General features: G+C 42.5%; 1 protein-coding gene and 1 long non-coding RNA gene across 14 annotated transcripts in view; one reads left to right on the forward strand and one right to left on the reverse strand.

Annotated features, from left to right (window-relative positions):
- MOBP (myelin associated oligodendrocyte basic protein) overlaps positions 1-17,533 on the forward strand; it is a 48,365-nt gene that overhangs the window by 18,641 nt on the left and 12,191 nt on the right. For 5 of the 13 annotated variants that reach the window (XR_014822793.1, XR_014822794.1, XR_014822796.1 and 2 more), the window contains 2 exons: positions 3,435-3,644; positions 16,116-16,335. Coding sequence is in view for 1 of the 13 variants with exons in the window: in XM_084987859.1 (XP_084843985.1) it covers positions 3,439-3,644; positions 3,942-4,197 (462 nt within the window). In the remaining 12 variants the exon portion in view is untranslated. Of the gene's footprint in view, positions 1-3,434; positions 3,645-3,941; positions 4,342-16,115; positions 16,336-17,533 lie in introns of those variants that run through there. The other 8 variants (XR_014822790.1, XR_014822791.1, XR_014822792.1 and 5 more) reach the window with 4 other exon arrangements.
- The window catches only part of LOC110256426 (uncharacterized), a 51,334-nt gene continuing 38,961 nt past the window's right edge, over positions 5,161-17,533 (reverse strand). The window contains exon 5 of the long non-coding RNA XR_014822804.1: positions 5,161-8,434. This is a non-coding gene — a long non-coding RNA (uncharacterized LOC110256426). The remainder of the gene's footprint in view (positions 8,435-17,533) is intronic.

The following is a 17,533-nucleotide window of genomic DNA, read 5'->3' on the forward strand; positions in this document are numbered from 1 at the left end:
TGATCACCCTCCCCCTCATCTACTTAGACTTCTGCTCGGCAGATGGCATGACTGGGTTCCCACTCCCAAGGGCTTGCTCCTTCACAGTGATGATGGGTAACTCCCGTACTGCCTCATCACCTGTGTCCTGGCACCATCACTTCTTTCACACCACACTGGACCGGGTGGGCTCTCGGGGGGGACTGCAGTTCACCCTTCTGTATCTTTGTTTAGGAATCAAACATTCCCATCGCTCCACAAACCCTTATGTCTGATTGTCCAAATCTCAGGTCCAGATGAAATGCTTCTACCCATGATGTTTTACCTGCTTCCCTAGCTCAATGTCTTGCCCTGCCTTTGGGGACTCTCCATGCCACTGTATCAGCACCTTCTCATTCCAAAGCATGCCTTCCTTGCATTGCACTTACTGACATCTCTGCAACATTCTTCATCTATACTGTAAGCTCACTCTCAGCAGGATATTTATCTGATCCACCCCCTTAACCTCCCCAGAGACTTGTACTGTTGGGCTCAATAGATGTCTTTTGTGGCCAATAGCACACTATGAGTGAGCATCCTTGCCTGTCATTCCAGCTGGTGGATACGTTTCTTGAAGACTAGACTAAGCATGGTTCAGCTTTGCATCCACTATAGAGGCTAGCACTGTGCCTGGCACAACCTAAGAATATGATAATTCCTGAATCGAATGGTTGAAGGTGACCCCATTCTTCATTTAGTATTTACTGTACCTTGAAGAACTGTAACATGAAAAGTTAGATGGAAAAAGCAGATGAGCCTGTAAGAGGAACTGAGAAGGAAGGGCCAGAGATGGAGGAGAGAATCTAGGGGAATGTGGAGTGACAGGACAGGGAAGAGTTGACAAGGAGAGAGAGAGAGATCGAATAAGAAGACAGCTGCTTTAACAGCATGGCATCTCTGGGGAGGTGTGAGAACCACTTTGGGAGGACAGGAACACAAGCCAGATTGGAGTGCACTGGGGAGGAGATGTAGAGATGGAAAAAAGGACTTTTGCTAACTTCTCAAGAATATTGCCTATAAACATCAGGAGTTATAGGGAGGAAAAGACACATGGAGGTAAGATCCAGAGAGGATTCTCCCTCTCTTTTTTCTTTTTGGGCCACACAAGTGGCGTATGAAAGTTCCCAGGCTAGGGGTTGAATCAGAGCTACAGCTACTAGCCTACACCACAGCCATAGGAATGCCAGATGGGAGCTGTGTCTGCGACCTACACCACAGCTCACGGCAATGCTGGATCTTTAACCCACTGAGTGAAGCCAGGGATTGAGCCCACATCCTCATGGATGCTGGTTGGGGTCATTTCTGCTGCACCACAATGGAAACTCCCAGGATTCTCTTTTAAAATGGGATATTCGTGAGTATGATTTAGGGGCTTCTGAAATGGGGAAGACTTTTCTAACCAAAATTTAAAACTCTAAGTAAGAGGAAATGAAATTACATAAAAATTATTTTTTGCATAATAAAAGCAGATGAAGTACTGGGCAAGAACATTTGCAACATGTTTAACAAGTGTAACACATAATTTGAACTGTACACACTGAGGTGCCAAAGAATGTATTTTCTTTTTATAACTACACTCAGCTGGCTCCTCAGTCCTCACATCTCTCTGTAGCAGAAGACGAGTCCATCAGAAAACAAAACAAAAAAAAATTATACAGCATTGTAAGTCAACTATACTTCAATTAAAAAAAACCCAACCAAACGAAAATCAAAGATCTCCTCAGAGTAACTTAGTTGTTTTTAATGTATTCATCCTTAAAACCCATTTAATGTATTCATCCTTAAAACCTACTCTATCTTCAAAGACTCTATTCTTTTTCCCTGCTTTCCTTGGACTTTGTACAGACTTCTATGGTGTCTTGTAAATTACACACTGCAGAGTCTATGTGTTGAACTTGACCTTGAGTTTGTTGAAAGCAGGAATGTTCTCAGTGTCTAGTATATGTGATCACCTGTGTATATTTGTAGACTTTTGCTTATTAATAATCCTTTAAGTCCCCTGTGTGCTTCAGTGTTTTGGAGTGTTAGGTGAGACTATATCAGCACATGGCACATTCCTACAAAGGATGTTGTAGTAATTAATCCCCCTTTGGAATTTTTTTCAAGACTCAAAATTCCCTTTAGTCTCTCCTCCTTCTTTTACTCCTCCTTTTTAACTGAGGTAAACAGTCAAATGCATGAAAATTAAGTGTACAGCTCTCTAAATTTGTACATACAGATACATGAGGGCAGTCAGCTATCAGATCAGGATGCAGAACATTTCCTGCCCCCAGCAGGCTCCCTCCTGCCTCTTCTTAGTTAGACTGCACCTTCTCCAAATATAACTATGTTCTGATTTCTAGCACCATAAACTACACTAGTTTTGCCTGGTTTTGAACCACATATAGATTGAATCATATAGCCTGTATCCTTTTGTCTGGCTTCTTTTGTTCAGCTTTATCTTTGTGAGAGTCAAACCTGCTGTCGTATGTGCATAGTCTATTCTGGTGTTGTATTTCATTGTGTGGAGAGTAGTGATTATGCTTTTAAGAACAAATGATTCTTCTTTTAAGAACAAATGCTTCTTCTTCTTCTTCTTTTTTTTTTTTTTTTAAGAGAAATGGCCTACCCTAAACCTAGAATGTCATTTTGCCACGGATGTGTCTGGCTTTGTAATATTTTTCCTGTCCTAAATGGGTGGTTAAAACATGAAGGGAAAAAAGAGTACATTTTCATAAAACATGACTTAAAAATACACAAATGAAAATTAATAGACACTTCCCCTGTATTGCCTAGGTACAAACTTTAGGCTACAGGGAGTTCCCTGGTGGACTAGTGGTTAAAGATCTGGTTTTGTCATGGTTGTGGCCCAGATCTCTGCTGTGGTGCAGGTTCAATCCCTGGCCTGAGAACTTCTGCAAGTCATGGGTGTGGCCAAAAAATAAAAATTAGAAATAAATAAATAAGTACATAAAGGTAGGCTACAGAAATGTATTTTACGACATGGGGAATAGAGCCAATATGTTGTCATAACTATAAATGGAGTGCAACCTTGAAAAAGTATAAACAAAAAATTTTTTTAAAAGAAAAAAATAAACAAATGCTTAAGTTAGTTCCTTTCCATAGTGTTGGACAGCAAATTGATCTCGATTAAGGGTGGAGGATAGCCCTGGATTTTTTTTTTAATGGTTTTTATTTTTTCCATTATAGTTGGTTTACAGTGTTCTCAGTTTTCTACTGTACAGCAAAGTGACCCAGTCACACACATACGCATTGCTTTTCTCACATTATCCTCCATCATGTTCCATTCCCTGGATGTTAATTTGGAATATGGGAGTAGCAGGGAGCGGGTTCCTGGAGTAGAAAGCTCCCTCACCTGATGTGTTGTTGTTTTTTTTTTTTGTCGCCCCACCTCTCCCCGCACCACTGATTTTCAGTGAGATGAGTCAGAAAGTAGCTAAGGAGGGCCCCAGACTCTCCAAGAACCAGAAGTTCTCCGAGCACTTCAGCATACATTGCTGCCCGCCATTCACCTTCCTCAACTCCAAACGCGAGATTGTGGATCGCAAATACAGCATTTGTAAAAGTGGCTGCTTCTACCAGAAGAAAGAGGAGGACTGGATCTGCTGTGCCTGCCAGAAGACCAGGTGAGTGGTCTACACTGTCCACCAGCGCCTGGGCTGGACGCTGGTCTTTGTCTCTCAGCTCGAATCCCCCTTCCTGCTCTACTTTGTGATGCTGGGGCTGGGGACCTGCCAATCGCGCTTCCCCCAATCGCGACCGTCGGCTCCCTGCTAGGCTCCGCCATTGGAAGATGCAGGAGGGAGATTGGAAGGTGGGAGGGGGAGCAGGGCCTGCCTACCGGTTTCCAGCTCCTGTCAGCATCCCTTAAGCAGCAGAGGAGAGCCGCTGCTCCAGCCTCCAGCTTCTTTTGGCCCTCTCAGAACCAGCCGCCGTGCAACGTCCCCTCAGAGGCCCAAGCGCCAGCCAGCTGCACCCCCCGCGGTGGTCAGAGCACCAGCCAAGCCACGGTCCCCTCCAAGGTCTGAACGTCAGCCACGCCCCCGCCCAGAAGCCCGACCTCCACCAGCCAAGCAGCGCCCCGCTCAGAAGCCCAAGCAGCCGCCGCGCAGCAGCCCAAACAGAGGGCCAGGCACCAGTCGTGGGGGGTCCCCCATCAAAGCTACTAGGTTCTGGTAACACCATCTCTTCCCTTTTGTTCCCTAGCCCTAAGGTTAGTAGCTGCTTCCTGTGTTAACTAACAACCGGTTGTCTCAATGGCCCTCCTTCAGCCTTACCAAACCTATGTACCCAATTCCCTGCATTAAATCCCCTCATTTGAAACACCTAGTGTGGCTTCTGTTTCCTCATAGACACTGTTGGTACAGTACTTCAGATGGCAGTGCTGGTTGCTTCCTTTGTCTAGAAGGACTGGAAGTGATTAATCTATCAATTCAAAGTATGGACTGGGTAACAGATTGAATAAATGAGGCCCTCAATGCCCATGTCTCAGAGAGAGAAGGAATGGTGATGCTAAAGAGTATCAGTGTATATGCAAAAGGAAAGGTTCAGCCAACTCATCCATCCCTCCTCCCAATACCCTTCATCTGATGTTAACCTCAGTGGCAAGATCATTCACTCATTCAGTCATTCAACAGACTTGATCGCATCCTACAGAGTTCCACATACCATGCTGGGGGATGGGAACATGATCAGAACAAGTCAGGTTGTTTGCTATTCACCAGGACCAAACAAGAGTATAGTTGCTCACAGTGTAGGGTTAACTACTCCAATACACTCACAATCAGTATGTCCATTAGGCTATGGGCTCTGCCTGTCTGGGGCTTCACAGAGGTTAGGTTAGAATAAGTAGAGGATAAAAGGGGGTGATACGTGTAGAGAGAATAGGCAAGCCAGAGAACCCATGTTCATCTGCTCCATCTTAGGTAGGTCAGATTTTAAAAAAATTATATTTATTTATTTTTATGGCTGCACCTGCACCATGTGGAAGTTCCCGGGCTAGAGGCTGAACTGGAGCTGCAGCTGAGGCCTATGCCAAAGCCACGGCAACGCTGAATCCTTAATCCACCGAGGCCAGGGATCTAACTCACATCTTTACAGAGACAATGTTGGGTCCTCAATCCACTGAGTCACAATAGGAACTACACTTTTCAAAATGACTTTATTTTTCAGAGCAGTTTTAGGTTCATAGCAAAGTTGAGCATGAGATACAGAGGTTTCCCATATACTCCCTGTCCACACACATGGCAGGCCAACTCTTTAGTCCTTTTAGTATTTGGAAATGAACCCATTTTATAAGTTAATAATGAGTGTTAATTGTGTTTGAGGTTCTCATATCTATTCTGATGCCCAGAACCTGCATAGCACCTATGTGTATGTTCATGTCCCACGATGTTTACAGGTTTAGTCTGCAGAAGAATCAACTAGGGAGCATGTTAAAATGCTCCCAGAAAATCAAATTCCTTGGGCCAATGATGAGGTCTGAGGATCTGCATTTTCAACAAGCAACCACCTCACCTCCAGTGTAATTATGTGAGGTTAATTTGTGAAGTTATGGTCTACCAGTCACTAAAACTGTAATAGGGGAGTTCCCATTGTGGCTCAGTGGAAACAAATCTGACTAGTATCCATGAGGATGCAGGTTTGATCCCTGGCTTTGTTCAGTGATTTAAGGATCCGGTATTGCTGTGGCTGTGGGGCCGGCTACAGCTCCAATTTGGTCCATAGCATGAGAACCTCCATATGCCACAGGTGTGGCCCTAAAAAAGACAAAAAAGAAAAAAAAGTAATAGGAAATTGTATATCAGGTTGCCTAATCATTCATTTATGCCTAAGGGGCCTGAGTAATAAGGGCCTAGGACAGGTAAGTTTTGACATATGGAGGTAGTTAGGAAATGTGCAGAGCAGAGGAAATGAATTGCATATGAGGCATGTCATCTGTGGTGGTGCCTTCAAGCCCATTGTCTCATGTGAGTTGTGTATTGGCAGTTTGGTTGGCTGAGAGTTGAACCAGGACACAGAAAGGAGATGGAAGACAGTGAAAGCCAATTTCATCTGAGCCATAGATTTGTTGGAACTCAACCTTGCTGGTTTTATTCATCTAAACTGGAGAGATATTTTAGTGTTGGTGTATTTTGACTTCCTCTCTTAACTGTTCTTGGTGGGAGTCATGGGGAGGTGCCTCCAGAGGCTGCTAATGCCTCTTCAGCCCTCATGCCTCTTCAGCCGTTATCTCTTCCTTAGGACGAGGGAGCCTGAAAGACTCCCTTCTTAATGCCCCACAACATCACAGATGCACCATCTGAGCCTGTCCTGTGATATCCATTTTTTCTTTCTCAGATTTCCAAAGGTCCTAAGGTAATGCATTAGAGCCATCACTTCACTGTGCCGTTTGCTGTATGCATACATACTCTGTTGACACTGACTGACTATCCCAAATCAAAGGGATGGGAGAAAGGTTAATGGGAAAAAATTCACTCCTAAGCAGAGCTACTAAATTATACAGGAAGAAAGAGTCAAAAAAGTTTTCCTGAAACAGGCTTGTTTTCTGAAATGGTGCCATTTTTGAGGTCTGATCTTTAGAGGAGATGAGTTTGACAAAGCCCTTTTGGGACTTTACTAGTTCTCTTGGATAGATCTTTAAAAAAACAGAGAATATTTAAATCTTAGGATCCAATAGGCACGAATCCTTGCATCCTGATTGAACATGGCAGCATTCTCTTATTTGAAGGGAGGAAACCCTGGCATCTTCCTCTTAGTTTGTTTTACTCTCAGTTCTTCAAGATTTTAGGATTTCACAGATTTCCCTTGCCTTTAGGGTTAATACATGTTTTATGAGATAAGACTCTTCTGGTTTCTCGGTGCTCCACCTCTGGGAGCTTGGATCTGTGGTTTTCTGAAAACGGCTGTCATTGTGGCTGTGAGTGACTGATTTGAGGCCAGTCACATATATGTGGGAAGTGCTGTGTGTGTCTTTGACACGTTCCTCCACAGCATGTCTTGTACAAACCAAGTCCTGCGCACTAGAAGCCTGGAGGACCAACCTATTTCTACATACATTTTCAAGCCTAGTCCTCAAGACCATGTGCATAGCACCACACCAAGCTCTGGACAATCAGGAGAGATGATGTACACCCCTGGTCCAGCTGCTCAGATGGTATTTGTGAGTCGCCCATCTTTTGGTGATGCTGCTATTCTCCTCAGTAACAACACTGAGCTAGCCCACATTCAGTGGTCCCACCTGCTTGATCCTTCTTCTTCTCCTTCAGCCACGTCTTTATTCTCTTATCTCACTTCAGCAGATGAAAAAATCAAAACCCAGGAAAGACAGCTGACTGTTGGAAGGTAAAGTTTCCACGTGGCTCTTGGTTCTCTATAGAATCTGATCTTTTGGAGACAGAGGAGGATCTGGGTTTGAGTCTCAAATTGAAGCCAGCCAGGTTTGGTGTCTTCTATCTGCCCACGATCCTGGGCTAAGCATGGCTGTGAATTGCTCCTAAAGTTGAGCAAAAGAAACCCAACTGAAGGACTGCATGCCGGTTTCGTTGGTAACAGAGTGTAAAGCACTCTCCTTTCCCCTTGCAGTTGTAGAAGATTCATATTTGTATGAAGTTTTGGGTTTATTTGGAATGATCAAAACTGCCAAAGAACAAAGCAATTATAAACACTTACTTACTTGACACGCTAGGATTTACTTCAGAAAGACGGCCAGCCTGTGAGCAGTTCTTGTGAAGGGTCCAAGAGAGTGTCCTGACAGAACCAGGCATTGGGGCCAGCTTTTAAGGTTTGGGCTGTTGGGTAGGGGTAGCCTGCCTGCTTTTCAGGTCTGCACGCCCCCACTTGTTCCAGATACTATGATATGACTTGTTCTGCTTTAGTCTTTCCTGGTGCCAAGGCATACATTATGCATTTTCTCCTTCCAGAAAACCAGGGAGCATTCTCTCTTTCTTTGTGCAGAATTGGGTCAACTAACCCTTTTAGTCCCCTTGAACTTTCCCTCTTAATCTTTATGAGTCATTCCTTTTCTGCCAACATTTTACCTTGGCATCCGATAGGTTCTATTCTGAGCCCTCAGCTTGAGTGACTTTGCCTTCTTTCATGGGTTTAACCATGAGTGGCATGGTGATGACTTTCAAATCTTACAATAGCCCTGGTGTTAAACTCATATATGTTTAATGCAGATCAACACAGATGTTGTCAAACTCAACTCATCTCCTTTTGACTTCTTTCCCATGAACACCAACTCTTTTTCTTATTAACAGTTTCAGTAAGGAGTTTCTGCAGTGGAACAGTGTGTTAAGGATCCAGCTTGTCTCTGTGGAGGTGCTGGTTCAATCCTTGGCCTGATGCACTGGTTAAGAAACCTGTATTGCTGCAGCTGTGGTGTAGGTGGATTGGATCAGGGAGCTTCCATATGCTGTGGTGTGGCCAAAAAAGAAAAAAACAATCTCAGCCAAGAGCACCTCAACCCCTCTAATCACCCCCATGAAGCACAACCCTGACCTCCAACCTCTTACCACATGGCTGCCGATTTTACTTTCTAGAATTTTTTTTTTTTTTTTTTTTACTCTAACTTAAAGTATGTTAAGAGCTGATGGAAAGAGGTGTGGAAGTAAGGGTGAGACTGGAAAGAAAGGAGAGGGTATGGAGAGCATTGCAGAGAAAGTAGAGTAAGGCTCTTTCATGGTATGTGAGGAAAGACTGGCCACTGATGCAAAGCCATTTGATTTTGCAAAATAGAGAGAGATCCATTAGTGGGTGTTAAGACGAAGGCAATTCATACCCTGAGGATGAGAGAGCTGGAGGTTTGAGAAGGTTAGGGTAGGCTTGGAATACTGGACAAGCTGTGAGCACTGCTGAGGGCTTGCTGAGCTCTGCTTAATGGAGCTGCATAGGAACCATCTGTTCTGAGAAGTTTGTTCTCCAGTGAGGGAAATAAATTGCCATCTCTGAGATCGCCGGTGGAAGCATCCAACTCCACACCGGCAGGCTGCTTTTCTTCCAGCTTGTTTGTTAAGAGTCCCCACAGCAACTGTTCTTAAACCTTACCAGGTGCCTCTGGTACTCTGACCCCCATTTTTTTCCTTCTCCATCCATTATACTCCTTTTTTTTCCCCTGGAAGTTTGATTTTAAAATATTTAAATTATTATTTTTATTATAAATTACTCCATTTATTTAAATTTAAAAAATCAAAACAGTTTACTCATTTCTCCCACTTCCCACTCCTGCCTCTGCAACCACCAATATGTTCTCTATCTATGGGCTTGTTTTTCATTCGTGTGTTTGTTTTTTTAGATTCCAGATATAGAAGAGGTCCTATGTTTATCTTTCTCTGACTTATGTTACTTATCATAATGCCGTTAAGGTCCATCCATGTTGCTGAAAATCCAAGTTTCATTCTTTTTTATGAATGAATAACAGTCCATTGTATGTATCAGTTTATTTATTCACTTATCCACTGATGGACAATTGTTTCCATATCCTGGCTATTGTAAATAATGTTGCAATGAACATGAGGGTGAATCTTTTCAAGTTAGTGTTTTTGTTTTCTTTGGATAAATACCCAGGAGTGGAATTGCTGGATCATATGGAAGTTCTACTTTTAATTTTTTGAGGACCCTCCATACTGTTTACCATAGTGGTTGCACCAATTTACATTTCGATCAACAGTGCACAAGGATTTTCTTTTCTCTGTATATTCACCGACACTTGTTATTTCTTGTCATTTTAATGATAGGCATTCTAACAAGTATAAAGTGATATCTCAGTGTGGTTTCGATTTGAATTTCCCTGATGATTAGTAATGTCGAGTATCTTTTCAGGTACCAGTTAACCATCTGTGTGTTTTCTCGGAAAAAATGTCTATTCAGACTCCTTTCTTCACTTCTCTCCCTTTCCAAATTAGAAACCACAGCCCAACATTTTAAACTCTCTCAAAAATAACCTACACTTCCCTACCCTTTGAAAATATGTCTCAAATTCTTGGGAAAAACTCCATCTTTGTATGGATCCATTCATCTGCCTTCACCATGTCTGTTGAGTTTTACTGGGGAAGAAACACAGCAGGGCAGTAGTATTTGGGTAAAAGCAGGATCATGGTCATTATATCATTAAGCCCTGTTTCTTTTGGGAAGTCGTATTTCAGTTACCTGCATTCAGATAAAGCCATGGACCATGATAGGAAAAGCACCATGTATGTTTGTGTAATACACAAAACACACACACAAACACACACTCCATGTATATCAGGTTTATGTGCGTGCAATAGAATTCAACCTTTTCAGCAAACAGTTCTATGCACAGACTTGTGTAACAACCACCATAATCACAATATAGAATATTTTCATCACCTTTCAAATGTCCTTCATACTTCCTCTTTGAAGTCAATCCCCAAACCCCTGACAACTACTGATCTGTTTTCTGTACCTGTAGTTTGGTTTTATCTAGAATGTCCATAAACGGAATCATACAGTATGGACCCTTTGAGGCTTGGTTTCTTTCACTTACCATAATACAAGTGAGATAGATCCATGTTGTGGTTGCATGGATCAGTAGCTCTTTCATTTTTTATTGCTGAGTAGTATTCCTTTGTATGCATGAACCTATAACAATTTTCCATTCATGAGTTGAAGGATATATAGGTTGTTTCGTTTTTGGTGATTATGAATAAAGCTGCTGTAAACATTCATGTTACTGTAAGTTTTCTTTTCTCTTTAGTAAATTACTAAAACTGACATTGCTGGGACATATGGTAGGTGTATGTGTGAATGTATAAGAAACTGCTAAATAGTTTTTGAAAGTGGTTGGATCATTTTTTATTCCCACTAGGAATGTGAGATGCTCTGTGTTCTTGTCAGCACTTAGTAGCGTCAGCTTTTAAAATTTTATCCACTCTAACATGTGTATTGTGGTAATACACTATAGGTTTTTTTTTGTTTGTTTGTTTGTTTTGTTCTTTTTTGTTGTTGACTTTTTTTTTTTTCTTTTTAGGTCTGCACTCGTGGCATATGGAGTTTCCCAGGCTAGGGGTCGAACTGGAGCTACAGCTGCCAGCCACAGCCACAGCAACACTGGATCTGAGCCACATCTGTGACCTACACCACAGCTCATGGCAATGCTGGATCCTTAACCCACTGAGCAAGGCCAGGGATCAAACCTGCAACCTCATAGTTCCTAATCAGATTTGTTTCCACTGTGCTACAATGGGAACTCCCACACTGTAATGTAGTTTTAATTTTACACTTTCTGTTGACTAATGATGTTCTTTTAATGAGCTTATATAACATCCTCCAAAAGACATTTATTGGTGAAATGTGTGCTCAATATTTTGCCCACTTAAAAAAGTGGGTTATGTCCTTCAAATTGTGTTTTGAGAGTTTAAAAATATATATCTGGATACAAATCCCTTATCAAATATATAATTTAAAAATACTTTCTCCCAGTCTGTGATATGCTTTCTCATTTTCTTAACAGAGTCTTGTGAAAACCAAAGTTTTAAACTTTGGCAAAGTCCACAATTTACCAATTTTTTTCCTTTATAGATCATGCTTTTTGTATTATAAGAATTCTTTGCTTAACCCAAAATTATATGGATTTTCCCCTATGTTTTCCCAAATAAATTTAAAAATTTACGTTTCACATTTATGTTATAATCTGTTTTGAGTTAATTTTTTTCGTAAATTGTGGGAGATATGGATTGAGGTTCATTTTTTTTTTTTTTTTGCCTATGGATATTTAATAGTTCCAACACAATTTGTTGAAGATATTCTCCACTGAATTAATTTTGCAATTTTGTCAAAAGTCAGTTGACCATAATGTGCATGTTCATTTCTGGACTTTCTATTATGTTCCATTAATTTCTGTATCTTTTTTTTTTTTTTTTTTTTTTTTTGCCATTTCTAGGGCCACTCCCAGGCATATGGAGGCTCCAAGGCTAGGGGTCAAATCGGAGCTGTAGCTGCCGGCCTACACCACAGCCACAGCAACACGGGATCCGAACCGCGTCTGCAACCTACACCACAGCACACAGGCAACGCCAGATCCTTAACCCACTTAGCAAGGCCAGGGATCGAACCCACAACCCACAACCTTAGTCAGATTCGTTAACCACTGAGCCATGATGGGAACTCCATCTGTATCTTTTCTTTCACCAACTTGATTACTATAGCCTTATAGTAAGTGTTAAAATCAGTTTAGTGTAAATTCTCCAACACTTTTTTATTTTTGAAATTGTTTTTTGGCTATTTTAGTTCCTTCACTTTTCCATAGAAATTTTAGTGTCAGTGTGTGAATTTCTACAGCACATCCTGGTAAGACTGAATGGGATTGTATTAAGTTTATAAGTCAACTTGGGGAGAACTATACATGGCATATCTCCCCATTCATTTAGGTCCTCTTTGTTTTGTCATGTTCAGCATATAGATCTTGTGCATATTTTGTTTGCTTTACACTTAAGCACTTCATGCTTTTAGGTATGATTAAAAATAGTACTTTTTTCAATTTCAGTTGTTCATTGCCAATATATAAAAAATATATATATAATTGATTTTTATATACTAATAGTGTATCCTATGCTCTTGCCAAACTCACTTATTCTAGCTTTTGTTTGGGGGGTAGACTCTGGGATTTTCTACATTGACAATCATGTTTTCTGTAAGTAGAGACAGTTTTATTTTTTTCCTTTTTGATCTGTATGCCTAGATTTTGTATACGATTTAAACTATTTCACTTAGAACATTTTTTCTTTCTTTCTTTCTTTCTTTTTTTTTTTTTTTTCTTTTTGCCATTTCTTGGGCTGCTCCCGAGGCATATGGAAGTTCCCAGGCTAGGGGTCCAATTGGAGCTGTAGCTGCTGGCCTATGCCAGAGCCACAGCAACGCGGGATGTGAGCCACGTCTGCGGCCTACACCAGGGTTCACGGCAACGCTGGATCCTTAACCCACCGAGTAAGGCCAGGGAACGAACCCGCAACGTCATGGTTCCTAGTCAGATTCTAACCACTGAGCCATGACGGGAACTCCTAGAACATTTTCTTCTTCTTTTTTTTTTTCCCCCCCCGGAGCTGTAGCCACCAGCCTACACCAGAGCCACAGCAACGCAGGATCCGAGCCGCGTCTGCAACCTACACCACAGCTAACGGCAACACCAGATCGTTAACCCACTGAGCAAGGGCAGGGACGGAACCCACAACCTCATGGTTCCTAGTCAGATTCGTTAACCACTGCGCTACGACGGGAACTCCCTAGAACATTTTCTTTTGAGAAAAATATTTTCACAAGATTAAGTCCTTGCCAAATTGGCTTTCTGAATCATTAAAAGGATTTGGATCCCAAAGGCCTGAGCCCAACCAGATAATGTACTTAGGTTGAGTCGTAGGTTCCTATCTGTTTTTCCTCAAATCCTTATTTCAGGACATGGGTCATCTTTCTGCATTGATTGACATACTCTATCATCAAACCAGAGAATGGGCATGAATGAGCTTTGGACTTAGAGAATCAAAGAGGTTCCCATTACCACTATGATTTTTTTTAAAACATTTTATTAATGATTTAAATTTTTTTTTTCACTATAGCTAGTTTACAGTGACCACTACAATTCTTAATTTGGGTAATTGCCAAGATCACCAGGTACTGAGGTCCCCTTAATGCTTATGAGAGATGAAACTTTTGGTGTTGGATTTATATGATGGACTTAATTCTAGTCTACATTTAGGGCCAACCTCTTCTTGAAGAGGACACATACCCTGAAGAACAGTCATGTGATGGTTGTCCATGTGTGGATCGAAACTCATGCCTCCTCCTTCCCCAACCCGACATGGGCCTGAGCTGTTTCTTTTGCTCTATGTAGACCGTCTATAATTTTCACCCTTCAAAGCTGTGCTACCAGAAGATGATTTTATATAGGTTTGAGTTTTGCATAATAGCGACTTGTTATTTTCCTATTTTGAGTTGGTCCGTGAGGATGACGTGCAGGGTAATTCATGTAGTCAGGGGACTCCTGCCATTATTGTCGGTGGTAAGCAGCCTTGAAATAGCCCTTAGACTTAAGAGCCTTCACACTGAGCAGAGGCCACCTCCTCCATGGGCTCAGCTGGTACCCTCACTGCTACATTTGACACCCCGAGGTCCAGCTACCTTGCTGGAGTGTGTGTGAGTCAGGAGCAGGGTCTCTATCTTACTATTATATTCCCAAGGTCCAACTCAGGGCTTGGCTGCTCTTACTGACTGAATGAGGCCTATAAATATACCTAGAAGTCAGTTGGGCCCAGTGTGGAGGGCAAGTGATCTAGCATCAGGTTTGAGGCTGAGCACTGCTGCCTGTCCAAGTCACTTATTCTCTTAAAGCTGTGTTTTCCCATCTGTGAAATGTCGCTATAATCTACCTCATTTGTTATCATTGTGGAGTGCTTAGTTCATCATCTTCTACTCAGAGTAAATGGATGTTAGTAGAATTGTTATTTAATAGATACACTGTGTCATTTGATCCTAACTACCAGCAGATCCTCCCTCCCCAATTCAGTTGCTTCCCCTGGTTGAATAGGAGTTCAGAGGTATTGCTGCACAATTTGGCCATCCCCAGTGGCATCAATGTGGCCACCGGGGGAAGGGGTGTGCCACCGAATATTTAGGTGCTCATATTATCTAAGATGCCAAATGACCTATTTACAGTGGTAACTGCACAGAGTGATAGCCAGGCTACATGAGCTTCCATGCTAGTGTCAGCATCCAGGGTTTTATATTTAGCAGGATTTACAGGAAGTGCTAATATGAACAGGCTGGCCCAAGTCTGGAGGTCATGGAAGCAATCCAGAAAACAGAAAGATACTCTCTCCCCAAATTCTAAGGGATATGTTCCAACCTTCCAGGCAACAATTCACCCTGCAAGTTTCGATATAGAGTATCTCTTCATTTATTCTTCCTGGTATCCTCAATCCTTTCTGAAGGACACCAGCATTGTTAGCTTGACATAACGTTGGGGTTTGGAGTATGCTCTCGTTAGCACTTGAATATGAATTTTATTTCTAAATTTTTAAACTCCCCAAATTACAGGAAAAGCTGTGATTCCCATAAATTCAGTCTCTAGTGTAAAAGTGTACATTCCTGATGCATGTATTTTGGTGTTCTTTTCTTTTTTTCTTTATTTTTTAAACTAAGAACTTGGGTGATGTTCTAAAAGCATTTGACGATGGCCTCATTTTGAAGATGGTCATGTAAATTTTTTGCTGTCTAAATAATTTAATCCTTCAGTTAGAGAATAAGCTCTTGAGCAATATTATTTTGGGGCCACATATGTAAAATGTTTTTTTTTTTTTTTTTTTTTTTTTTTTTTTTTACTGGGTGTTGTGAATATTCTTTTTGAAAAATAGATTCCCCATCAAAATAAGAACATGTCAATATGGCCACAGTTTTATAATGTGAAAGAACACCCCTACATGTATATGTATGTACGTTCTTGTGTTCATGCCTATGGGCAGTAAAACCAGTTTTTTCTAGGTGTGTGGGTATTTTGATTTCCTGTGTGTTTTTCTGTATTTCAAAATGTCTGTAATGATTAAATAGAAAAGCAATAATTACTGTATCTAAAAAGAGAAGCTCTTCTATTTTTTGAATTTTTATTTTATTTTTATGTTTTGTTTTTAGGGCTGCACCTGCAGCATATGGAGGTTCCCAGGCTAGGGGCTGAATCAGAGCTATGGCTGCCAGTCTATACCACAGCCACAGCAATGCAGGATTCAAGCCGCGTCTGTGACCTACACCACAGCTCATGGCAACGCTGGATTCTTAACCCACTGAGCAAGGCCAGGGATTGAACCTGCAACCTCATGGTTACTAGTCGAATTCGTTGCTGCTGCACCACAATAGGAACTCCAAAGAGAAGCTCTTTTAAAGAAGCTCTGGCCAGGAAAAAATATGATTATATTATTTGGCCAGATACTTCCAGAATTAAGAAATTAAAGAGAGATTTTTAAGGCTGAATTTACCAGAAATGTAATAACCTCAAATGTAGTCTATAAATTTACAGTTCTATTGACGGAGTGAGGAGAAAGAGTACATCATTAGCAACACTGTGGATTTTTATGTTTTTCTTTGTAAATCAGATTGAAAAGGAAGAGCAAGCCCACCCCTCGGAAGAAGTGATGGAGGAGTTTCAGGTGAATGGACGGCCTCAGCTCTCAGTCTCTCTGCTTCTGGACCCACATGCCCTTGGACAGGTTATCTGGCTTTGAATATGATGCAGGGGCAGACACCTGCTGATGCAGCAACTGCCAATGCCCACAGTCTCCATGTCATGGGGGCTGCTGGGCAGCCAGCCTGGAGGTGAGAGGGGGTACTTCTGTGTGTTATGCTCCAGGTGGGGGCGAGGGGGGGTCCTCCTAGAAGCATCACTCAGTCTCCAGAGCTCTGTGCATGGCTCCTTTGGTCTCAGCTACAGTCCCTTCTCCCCCCAGTGCGCACTGGTGTCCAGGATCTTTGGCTCAGGATGGCCCCAGTGTCAGTCCATGCATTGTCCTCCAACCTCTAGCCCCTTCTGCCCCTGGCATCCTGTTGCCTAGTCAGACTTTTGACCTCAACCTCCTTCTTTGTAATTAATCCTCTACCTGGGTTCCCCTCTCCCCCTGTGTCCTTTGATTTCCATTTCACCAATCAGTTCCCGGTACCAACTCACAGTCAGAGACACCACTGGCTTTGGGGGAAATTCAAGTTCTTTAATAAGCTATTAGGCTACCAAATGGTCTGGAGATGCAAGGAGATTCCCAGGGAGGGTAGGAGTTGTCTAAATCCACAGGTCAGATGCAGCCCATGTGCTGTGTCAGAAGCTGAGAGAAAAGTCATGAGAAAGGTGCTCCCTCCCACTCCCCAGGTCCCCATCTCCAACCTCATCCTGGAATCTATGAATGTTTCTTCCTGATCTGCCTAGGTGACAGCAAAACACTCAAGGCACTGCCTTTGAGCCTTGTCTAACCCATCTGGACAGTCTCAACTCCAGAACTAATTGCTTTGCAAAATGTGTGACTCCGGGCAAGCAACCTGGGCTCATGCACAATGCCCTCCCCACCTCCCCTCTCCTGAGGGCTCCTGGAGACAAGTACGGCTCCCTGTAGGACAGAGCCACTGCCCTCCCACCCTCTCCACCTCAGGACGCAGGTGGGCACTTTCACAGGACCAGAAGGGGTGCTCAGAGAGTTGCTGTTTTTGGGTTATAGCCCCTCAAATTCCTGGGAAGGGCTGAGGCCTGGTCCCCTGACCCCCACCCCATTGGCCCTGGCTAGGACCCTCTATATACTGTGCAGGAATCAGGAAAACTAGGAGACGAACTTGGCCTTGGGGAGAGGAGAATTAAGTGTGGGAAGAGGTGAGTTAGGGGAGGTAGGTAGTCTTAAGACTTCTCTCCCTGTGTCTGAGGCTGTTCCGAGGCATGTGGCAGTCTGACTCCAATTACAATGCAGCGAGATTGAAGGAGACTTCTTACCTCTTTCTTTCTGATTTTCTCCCACTATCTGTAGCCCTAGACTCT

This window comes from Sus scrofa, chromosome 13 (assembly GCF_054392235.1).
Source record: "Sus scrofa isolate SSC_HxYL_T2T_F1_AM1 chromosome 13, Sscrofa_HxYL_maternal_Yorkshire_Landrace_v2.0, whole genome shotgun sequence".
Taxonomy (NCBI): Eukaryota; Metazoa; Chordata; class Mammalia; order Artiodactyla; family Suidae; genus Sus; species Sus scrofa.